Source organism: Poecilia formosa, unplaced genomic scaffold (genome assembly GCF_000485575.1).
Source record: "Poecilia formosa unplaced genomic scaffold, Poecilia_formosa-5.1.2 Scaffold150, whole genome shotgun sequence".
Taxonomy (NCBI): Eukaryota; Metazoa; Chordata; class Actinopteri; order Cyprinodontiformes; family Poeciliidae; genus Poecilia; species Poecilia formosa.
The window spans coordinates 628,225-638,515 of record NW_006800089.1 but is presented as its reverse complement, the minus strand read 5'-3'; the positions used below and the strand labels follow the sequence as shown (position 1 = coordinate 638,515).

The window sequence follows — 10,291 nt, the reverse complement described above, 5'->3', positions numbered from 1 at the left end:
TTAAGTATATTAAAGCTGCAACATTTAACTTTTATATAATTTTTTAATATATATATTTGTTGAAACTGTCACTATGTTCTGACAGCATACGAGACAGATAATCTGTGAATAATTGGAGCAACCTTTTCTCAATGCTAACTGGAAACAACCAATCAGAGCCGGGAGGCGGGTATTAGTGCTGTCAGTCATGCTGGCGCTTCTCTCCCTCCTCGTGAATGAAAAAACAAAAAACAAAAAAAACTTTAAAAAGTGCTTTATGAAGCCATGAAAATGTTCAGAAGTGAAACACTGAAGTATGGGGGAGAGGGGAACTAAATGGAAGAAATGTCTGAAAGGGCAAATAGTTTCTCAAAGCGAATTTCAAGACTTCCAAGTCTGAAACATAAATTGAAAAATAAGTTCCTTACAGAAAACCTTCCTATTTTCTATTTAATGAGTATTTAGTTTGTTTTCTTCCACAAGGGTTACTCATGTTTACAAAAAGACGTCACATAAATCCCAATGACAATGTCACGACAATTTATTATTACTGCAGTGATTCGGTAAATTCTTTGTACATCTCTCGGCTCTCTCTCAACAGTTCAGCCCTGCCTCTGCTTGTGTCTCGGGTTCGTCTTGCAGAACACAAACAGGTGTCCCCTCCTTCGGACAAAGAAACAGTCTTTGCAGCGTTTTTTCAGGGCCGACTTGGTCTTCATCCCCGCCGAGGGATGGACGCCGGGAAGACGCAGCAGAGACGGCCCGCCCTGGACCTGGAGGACCGACGACGGAAGAGGCGTGACTCTGGCCGCCAGCAGGAGCATCGAGCGCGGGGCGGCCGCGACCGTCCACAGACACCTGTACGCACTCGCCGCTGTCGTGGAAACGGTGGGATTGAAACGGCTCATCTGGAGAACCTGTCGACTCAGCGAGGCAGCCAGGTGCTTCAGCAAGAGGGGACCCATGGTGACAAAGGCTGCAGAGAGATTCATGAGAAATATTAGAGGTTAAATAAGTTACAAGCAGTTTAGGCGAGTACAGTTTATCTGAAAAATACGGACATTTTGCACCTTGAATTTTTCAACGTTTTGTCTAATTCAATATAGTTTAAAGGACTTTTGTGCAACAGACCAATACAAAGTGAAATTGTGAAGAGGTAGCATCAAATATACAGTTTAAAAAAAAAGAAAAAGAAGACTGTGAAGCATGGCATACATTCATTGGATTCAACCCAATTTATTCTGACAGCCTTCAGTAACTAATTTCATTTCAGAATAGCATGTATGTTCCGTTAGATAACAAACTGCATTGCAAACAGCAACAGTATCGTGTAGATGTCAAACTCATGGTAAAACACGGTGAAGGCAGCATTAATCCATGGGATGCTGAGGTTCTTTTCCTTCCACATGATAATTATGCGCTACTTTGTGTTTGTCAATGCCATTAAATTCAATAAACACAGAAACGTTAGTCAGTGTTCCCAATGACAAAACGGGGAAAAACAAGGGGTGGAAGTAACTATTCAACACAGCATTAAAGGGTTAAATATAAAACAGCTTATAAAACACAACCATACATAAATTAATTCCACTTAGTATAACTATATGTTAAGTATTTGTAAAACGTCTATAAACAGCTACACGATATAAACCAGACGGCTCAGAGTTTGACCTGCTAGTGCTAGAGTCTAACATAAAAAGTATTAAACATGAAAATCTCGTACATAACGCTATTCATTTATGAAGTCAAGCATTAAAACACACCACCTGAGAATTCTGAGTAGATTCAAAGCATGTGTTATACCACCGATATTTGCCTTCGAAACGTCGAAACAAGACCACAATGCTACTCTTGCGTTTGTGTCACTAACACTTAACGCTTCCGGGTTAAGTGTTAGTGACTATTGTTTCCCCCAGTTTGGTCTTTAAGGTTGTTTAACTGCGTGGCTTTAAAAAAAACGGTACGTTTATGATGCTCTAAAATAAGACTTGGTTAGTTTCTATTTCTTGTTTTACCAATGTAGTGTTTTAAATGTACGAATTTAAGTTAAATGTATTTGTAGCCTCCAGCTTGCACTTCTACCTGACAGGCAGTACCCCGGGAAAAATATTTAAAAGTCTCCTTCCCAACCTCAGCAGCTTGACTCTTGTAAACATGGCGGCCGCTGTGTGCAGAGTTCTGTCCTTCACTAGGAACGCTAAGGTGCTCGTTCAACCACTAAGGTTGACTGCTGTACCCGTCCACCGATACAGCGTGGAGGTTTCAAGTACCGGCGAGCCTATCACGCATACCGGCCAGGTAGGTCCAAAATGTCCCCTGCTTTTAGTGCTTAAACGTAGGCCTACTGTTAGCTCGCCTTAGCCAAATGTTGCTATAGCTCCATTATCGGACAGCACCTTTACTACAAGTTATGTGCTTCTTATTTTGCTCAACATTCATTAAACACTAATAGAATTGCATTTTATCTCAATTTACAAGCATGTGATATAGATAACTTCGATGAAATCAATGTAAAAGCTGACTGGATTGTGGTTTCCTTTAGGTGTTTGATGAAAAAGACCCGAGAAGAGCTCGGTTTGTCGGAAAACAGAAAGAGGTAAGAAGTAGTCAATACAACAACCTGCAACAAACTATCAGATGAATTAACCAAATGAGATGCACTATATACGTAGATGGACATGTTGAAATACAGATGATTAGCTCTAAAACAGGGATATGAAACTCAATTACGTGATTGAAAAAGACCTTAAACTTACACGAGCCCAAACAGGATTATTATTATTTTATTTTTTTTCATTAAAATAACTTAGCTGAGCTCCAGTCAGAAAAGTTTGTAGTTTTACAATTGTATTGAATCATATACATACATATAGCTTGTCATGGTTGCTGTGAAGTGTTTTAATATATTTTTTTATAGCCAGAAAATCCAAAATAAAGAATACCAGAAATGTGTCATTGTCATTTTTTAATTAATTTGCTGCCTTTTTTAAAAACTAAGTACTGGTTAAAAGGCAAATCTGTAGTAATTTTTAGTTGCTATGTGAATGCGTTTACAAAAGAACACAAAAGAAATATCTTTAAATATTTAAAGATTTTTTTATATATCTTCATAGAAAATTTACATAAATATTTGCTCTCAACTACCTTTTATATATAACTTGTCTGCTCTGCTACTAATATCTAATATCTTCTATGCTTATATTTTGTTTAATGTCTTCTCATAATAAAACCTGCATGTTAGAGAAAAACAAACCAATGTCGCTTCTGGGCAGTTAAAACATATGTTGGCGGCTTTATTTGAAGATTTGTAGCGTTTTCTTCTATTTATTTGTGTGCTGTGTTAAGGTGAATAAGAATTTTGCCATCAACCTCGTGGCAGAAGAGCCAGTGACACACTTGGAGGCCAGGGTGGTGTCCTGTGATGGAGGTGGAGGAGCACTTGGACATCCCAAAGTCTACATAAATTTGGTAAGATTCATATATGTAATTGGTAATATAATGAAAATTGTGTGAAATAAGTACAAGGAATGTGTTTTCCACCAAAGAAAAGGTGAATTCTAAGGAACAAACAGCCCAATATTACAGTAGAGTAATGATCCACTTTTTTATCTTTGTAACAGCCCTCCATTTTGTCACGTATTCATTTCCCATGTAAAACTAACATCCAAATGTTACAGAAGCATTTTTATACTTTGCACACATTAACTCTGTGAGTGACCGGTGTCCAGACGAGGGTTGGGCGATATGACTTAAATAATGCCTTTTATTTCAGTCGTCCCTTCTGTGAGTTGTGCTACAAGAGAGTTTTGTTGAATTACAAGAATATAGTCGTGATATCATCGGAATAAAGACATAAATTATCTAGAAGAAAGTCTTAAAATTATTAGAAAAAGGTTGTTTTAATTAGAGAAAAGGTTGGTTGATTTAGTGGGTTTTTTTTTCTTTGTTGGAGTTCTCATGAAATTACTACTTCATTCTTCCTAATATTACGACTTTATTCTCATACTATTTTGACTTTATTGTCATATGACTTTATTCTTGTATTACTATGATTGTATTCTTATAATGCTATCACTTTGTTCTTGTAATGAGAAGAGAAACAAATGTTTAGGCTGTTATATTTCATCATATCGTTGATCAGAATTCAAAGTCAAAATAAATGGTTATAAGTTATGAAACCTGCTTGTCAATCAAAATGGTGGACACTGAGCGTGCTGACGTCACTCTGAACTATGGGAACCCAAGGAGTGCATTGGTTAAAAACAAAATCCTGATTTTTCTAAAAATTAAATGTTCAAAAACAAAAATTTCAGCTACTGATAAAATCGGTTTATTGCCCAGCTCTAGTCCAGACGTTAATGGATGGAGCTACCTGTGGAATGCCCACCACTGATGCTTATTTTTAATGCCCGAAATGGCGACGTTGTGTAATTGTGAAGAAAGAAAAATGTAACTAATGTTGATTATCACAATCAGTACAGCTATTGTAATTTTCAGAATGCCGTGTTGCAACGAAGTGTTTTCCCAGTATCGACGTGTCCTAGTTTCTCGTAGTGGATACTCTCGTAAAATCCGTTGAAGTTTTGTAACGTGTTCGAGTCTGGGGAAAAATCTGCAATGATTGTTGTGTATGGCGCTGTAAATGTATATGGACTAAAAGTGTTTCCACTAATGCAGACGTCTTGTTGATTCCACTCAGGATAAGGACACAAAGGTGGGGACGTGTGGCTATTGTGGACTGCAGTTCAAGCAGAAGCATCATCACTGAAGCATCAGCCCTGTATTTGCTTCTCTGTATAAAATAAATTATGTTGTCTAACTGGGAGAGCTTTTTTTCTGTTTGTTTTAAACAAAGCTTTTCTTTAACGAGGGAAAAAAATGAATGTGATACTTATAAATGTTTAAAAAGAGATGTTGAATTTTCCTCGATTCTGTTTAATGCAGTTCTAGCATTTGACCAACAGAGGTCAGTGCTGTGCTGCATATGTACTTCAGCCAAACAGTGAACTGCTTTTTAGCGTCTAACTCTAGCTTTTTCTGTTGTTGTTGTTGTTGCTTTTTTTAAGAATAGGTATGGAATAAAAGAACAACATATATTAATCTACGTTGCTTTCACAACATTTGCAGGACTTTCATAATCTTGAATTAGTCTCGTCTATAAAAGATTAGGCTCGTGCCTGCAGAGAGGACCTTAGCTTCATAATGCATCTCCTCTCTACGATCTGCCTGGAAAACTCTGGGCTCTTCCTGCTGAGACACAGCAGAGCGGAACAATACATGTTTGAAGAAGATCATATATATATTTCATCAGCTCTTATTCTCCATAGACCTCTGCATGCCAAATTGGCCCGTGCTCGGCTCAGGCTCCAGACACCGTTGGCGTGTTCGGTCCCTGGTGATGCAGCCAGTGGAACTGCATTTTTCCACTCCACGGGGCTCAGGTTGGGTGGGGCGTGAGTTGTCAGGCTGATATAATTGGCCCTTGTGGCTCCTGGAAGTACGCCTGATGCTGTAGTTAACCTCATCTCCAGTCAGACCACAGTGGATGATTGAAGGGGCAGGGAGTGGGGTGCATTGTTAAATCGAGACATGTGAGCCGGGTCGGTGTCAGGGAGACGACTGCTTGGTCTGGCGGTCAGTGCGTCTGGTTGGTTCGAAGGTGACGGGTGGCTGAGTTGGAGGCATCGCCGGCAGCAAAATTTTACAGATGAAACTGAGCATATGAAATGAGCTGAATGACAGAGTAGTGTTTTTTTTATACTACGTTTTGCTGCACCTTTAAATTATTCACTGGTATTAAACATGCTTTCTGTTCACCCTGGAAAAGTCTGGATTCATTGAAGTATTTTCAGATGTTTAAGGAGTATTTGTATCTCTGGACTTGGTCTATCTATTCGTCCGTCCCATTTCTGTCCACTCATCTGTTTGTCATCCTTAGTTCTGTCTGTACATTTATCTGTCTATCCATGTCTCCCCATTTATAGATTTTTCCAATATTCATCCATTCATCGGCTTATTTCATTATCTCTATTTTTTGCCAATGTATTTGGTCATCATTCATCCACCCATTTTTCTGTTTGTCATTTGGTCTATTATTCATCAGTGTGTCCATCATCCACCTATATGTTTGTCCACCAGCCCATTTGTCTATCCATTCATCTGTTTTTCATCCATCAATTATCACTTTCTTTGCCCATCAACTGTCCAAGCATTTGTCTTTCCATCCTTCCATCTGTTTGTCTATCTCTCATCAACCTTTCATCCGTTTTCCATTCATTATTGGTATCTATTCCTCATCCATCCATTTGTCCTTCAGTCCACTATGTCCATTCATCCATCCATCGGTTTTTCTACCGTCCCTCTTTCAGTTTCTTTGTCCATATGTCCGTTCATTTGTCCATTAGTCAGTCATTCATCAGTGTGTCCATCGTCCATCCACTCATTTGATTAATTTGTCTATGTTCCACCTTTCCATTCCACCATCATGCATTCATTGGATTTTATCCATCCACTTTCATATTGAAATGTCAGGCATTAATTTTCTCTCAACTTTTTGTAGTTATATTTGGTCAAAGTGGATTTAAAATGGCTGGGAATTTGGCTAATTCAATGCTGGAAAAGTTTGGATTTTGGGCATTAGGAATGTGTAGGAACGCTGTAAACTCATCACCCAGTATATTATCGTATTCTCCAACAGTGTATGTGTCAAGTAAGTCCAGGTTATAATTGTACATTCAACCAATTTGCGGCTGGATTCATTGAAGGGTTCCGTTTCAGAGTGGTTTAATCAGCGCAGGGTCGACCACTACATCCAGCCATCCTCTGTCCCTCTGCATAATATCAGAGGGTAATTGCAAATACAGCTCTGCCTGTTGTTTGACCCGCACTGCCGGGTCAGAAGCATCAGAAAAAGATACGCTCAAATGAGACTAATCACATTAGAAATGTCCCCAACGCAGAGCAATAGATAATGGAGTTAAATGCCAGGGAGTTCCTTAATACAAAGTCCCGCGCACAACAATCACTCACTCCACACAAAACATCCTCCTCTCCTCTGTAATTGCCCTATTAAAATATTTCTACTTTAAGATGTGTCACATTACAGAGCCCCAGGCTCATTATGGAGCTCCATAACTCCAATTATCTGAGGCTCCACGTCCGGAAGCCAACCTGACCCGAAAGGGGGCTCACGGGCAGATCTGGGAGCAGCCCCATCCTCCTCAAGTCCACGCTCGCTGCGAGAGAGGCAAATCAGAAAGCTGACCTTTGGTCATTGTCTCGAGGCGACTCCACTCGGCTCGGCTTTTGGTCAGGTGACAGAGCCTCTGACCTTTACCATGAAAATAATGACTTGTTCTTGTGCCAAGAGCTCAGGGGGTTACCGTGGGGAGCGAGACACCTCTGGCGACACGTGACGGTATTTGGAGGACAGAGTTTGCACTCAGCGCTTTGATAGCCCCGGAAAAAAAAAAACAAAGTGTGTGTGACACGACACAAGAGACTTGGAACTGTGAGTGTATATATGCCAGTGGGTGTGTTTGCGTGTTTGGATTTGCAACAGAGGCTCAGACGGTGTTGAAAGGAAATAGGTGTCAGACTGAAGGTGCAGAGGGGAGTAATTTGAAGTTGTCAGAATTTTGTTTCAAGACATTCCATCAGAATTTTTTCAAAGCATAGAAAAAAATACACAGCTAACAGACACCAGTCTGAGTTACATAGATACAAACCTCTTTCCACTGATCTTTTGGGTCTAACGTGGCCTGAACTGTCCTGGAACGCCATCAGTTTATCCATCCTGTTTCACTTGAAAGTTGAGTCAGGTTTGTTTGTATAGCACATTTCAGCAACAAGGACGTTCGAAGTGCTTTGCATCGTAAAAACTATCAATTATGAATCAAGCAACAAACATTACATTTTGTCAAATGCCATCCTTAAAATCATCAAGAAAATACTCATCAAATATGTTGATCAATGTTCTGGTTACTACTAATCCAAGGCAACTCTTAAAAGGTGGGTTTGCAGCTTTGATTTAATGGAACTCAGCTGTTTTGCAGTTTTCTGGACGTTTGTTTCAGATTTGTGTTGCACAGAAGCTGAATGCTGCTTTTGCATGTTTGGTTCTGGTTCTGGGGATGCAAAGCAGAGCAGAACCAGAAGACCCGAGGGGTCTGGAAGGTTGATACAATTACAAAAGATCTTTTATGTAGTTTGGTGCTCAGTGATTTATAAACTATCTGATCTACAGGGAGCCAGTAGAACTGGGGTTTTACTGGTTTTAGTGAGAACGTGAGCAGCAGCGTTCTGGATCAGCTACAGCTGTCTGAATTTTCTTTAGGCAGATCTGTGAAGAAACTATTGAGATAATCAATACAACTAAAGACAAATGCATGAGGGAGTTTCTCTAGATTTTGCTGAGACATTAGTCGTCTAATCCTGAAAGTGTTCTTCAGGTGATAGAAGGCCGACTTTATAACTGTCTTTATGTGACTCTGAATATCTTAATCCATCTGGATTCAGGGCCTAATCAAATAGTTTCTGCTGAAACTACTTGCTGACTCTAGGTCATTACTCTTTGGGTCCAAAGATAACTTCAGTTTTGTTTCTGTTCAGCTGTCTTGATCAACAGTGTCAAAAAAATATTTTGGGGGGGCAAAAACAGCAAGAAATTTGTTGTTGACTAGTTATTTCTTTACTGCAGCTATGTGTCTTGGTAACTCATCTCATGGTGCTGGAAAGTCCGATGCGTGTGTGTGGCCCCCATGGAAACTTTCCAAATCCACTCTGCAGTAAATCGACCATTACCAATTCTTTGAAGTAGGTGAAGACTGTTTACTCAGCAGTTCTGTTTTGTAAATCCCCTAAAATCTATTGATGTCCAGCGTGATCAGTTAGGCAAAATCAGAAACAGAGAGTTTTTTTTTTTTTTTATCAAGATTTATTTCATTCTCTACCATTTAAAAATCTAATACTGTTGGTTTATTCCCTCTTTTCTGGACAAGTTAAAAAAAAATGCATCACCCAAACAGCAAAAGGTGAGAACAGGTTTACATCTCCTAACTGCTATACTGTTGCTGGGCCAGTTTCTTCACGACACCGCCACTTCAAATCTGCCTCTATTCCAAGACGGGAACAAAACTTTGTTGTTCCTGGCCTGTTAAATTTAGACAAAGTGAAAAAAGAAATTCGGCGTAACTATAAAAGATAAATTAGCAGCCAGCCACAGCGAAGGTCCTGTCAGGATGATCGCAGGAGAAAGAAAAGTTTTATCGAAATAAGAAGACAGATGCCATTATTTATCATCTCAAGTCTGACTTATTTATGAAGCAGAAACAGAATGAAATTCTCGGTTGAATTCATCCTGAATTATTTAATCTGAAATGGTTAATTCCATACAAAGCCCAGGCAGATCCCTCCTCTGTTCTGATAAATACTTTATTACCACTTCTAAATAAGAAAAAAAACAGGAGCAGGAAAAGGATAAAGATGGGAAAACAAGTTCTTTGCATTTCTTTATGCGGTGGTTGAGAATTTTTTTTATTGATTTTTAGAAAAACGCTAGGACTTAATGGCCTTTAAGCATAAATTTTAACAATTTCTGTTACGTGCAAAGGGGGAAAAATATTTTGTTTCAGATAAAGGTGTGACACTTGGTATTATCCAGATGCTTTCATGATTTTTTATTTTTTATTTTTCTATTTGTGGGAGGGATCTTCCTGCTGTCCAAGGTTGACAAAGTCAAAAAGCGCCTAATGAAAAGAGACGCATCGCTGATTGCAGCTATATCTGGAGCCGAGGTGGAAGTGGCATCGATTTAACAATTTAGCAGCACCCTCCTCTGTGTGTTTCCATTAGTCACGGCTGAATACCACCCACTCCCCACCGTACACCCACTCTCACACCGCCCCATTCCACGCCATCCAAACACACACAAACAAACTCTGTGGCGCACATACACACTCAGCCAAGGCTTCAGAGGTGTATCCCTGAGCTCCAGAAAAGGCTTTATATCATCTAAAGGGATTTCATTATAACGCCAGGACACACCAAAAACACTGCCATGCTACAGGATACACTTTTTATTTTTGTGACTTAGTGCATGTGCAGGCCATGGTGCAAGTGTACAGTCGTGTGTTTTTCATTTCATGAGTGGAAACTGTACAGGATTTGACTCTGATCACTGAAGTACATTAGAGCCTACGAGTTATAAAAGAGTCGAGGATTATTATGTTTTCAAAATAGGATTATGTGCTACTCACTGACTGTTTCCTACAAAGGAGCTTTTCTCAAAAAAAGGAAAATGTTCTGTGAAGTT

General features: G+C 39.4%; 2 protein-coding genes across 3 annotated transcripts; one reads left to right on the top strand and one right to left on the bottom strand.

The window, feature by feature from the left end:
• Positions 1-498: 498 nt before the first annotated feature.
• Positions 499-1,870, bottom strand: LOC103146028 (39S ribosomal protein L36, mitochondrial-like). Of its 2 annotated transcripts, none has more exons than XM_007563736.2 (2): positions 1,746-1,870; positions 499-955 (listed from the first exon to the last, which is right to left on the bottom strand). In XM_007563736.2, the coding sequence occupies exon 2, from the start codon at positions 942-944 to the stop codon at positions 582-584; it is 363 nt and encodes a 120-aa protein (XP_007563798.1). In that variant the 5' UTR covers positions 945-955; positions 1,746-1,870; the 3' UTR covers positions 499-581. The 2 variants fall into 2 exon arrangements, with proteins under 2 accessions (XP_007563798.1, XP_016532697.1); XM_016677211.1 differs by having other exon boundaries at positions 499-962; positions 1,790-1,846.
• Positions 1,871-1,976: 106 nt separating this feature from the next.
• LOC103146026 (NADH dehydrogenase [ubiquinone] iron-sulfur protein 6, mitochondrial) lies at positions 1,977-4,804 on the top strand. The gene is made up of 4 exons (XM_007563734.2): positions 1,977-2,277; positions 2,522-2,575; positions 3,325-3,447; positions 4,679-4,804. The coding sequence occupies exons 1-4, from the start codon at positions 2,011-2,013 to the stop codon at positions 4,745-4,747; spliced, it is 513 nt and encodes a 170-aa protein (XP_007563796.1). The 5' UTR covers positions 1,977-2,010; the 3' UTR covers positions 4,748-4,804.
• The last annotated feature ends 5,487 nt before the right edge of the window (positions 4,805-10,291 follow it).

What these genes read in the sequence shown, in the direction of transcription:
- LOC103146028 (XM_007563736.2), bottom strand. Translation starts at nt 944, where the DNA reads ATGGGTCCCCTCTTGCTGAAGCACCTGGCTGCCTCGCTGAGTCGACAG.
- LOC103146026 (XM_007563734.2), top strand. Translation starts at nt 2,011, where the DNA reads ATGTACGAATTTAAGTTAAATGTATTTGTAGCCTCCAGCTTGCACTTC. An exon ending in TTGTCGGAAAACAGAAAGAG is followed by an intron (nt 2,576 to 3,324) that starts GTAAGAAGTAGT and finishes TGCTGTGTTAAG; the next exon opens with GTGAATAAGAATTTTGCCAT. An exon ending in CCAAAGTCTACATAAATTTG is followed by an intron (nt 3,448 to 4,678) that starts GTAAGATTCATA and finishes GATTCCACTCAG; the next exon opens with GATAAGGACACAAAGGTGGG.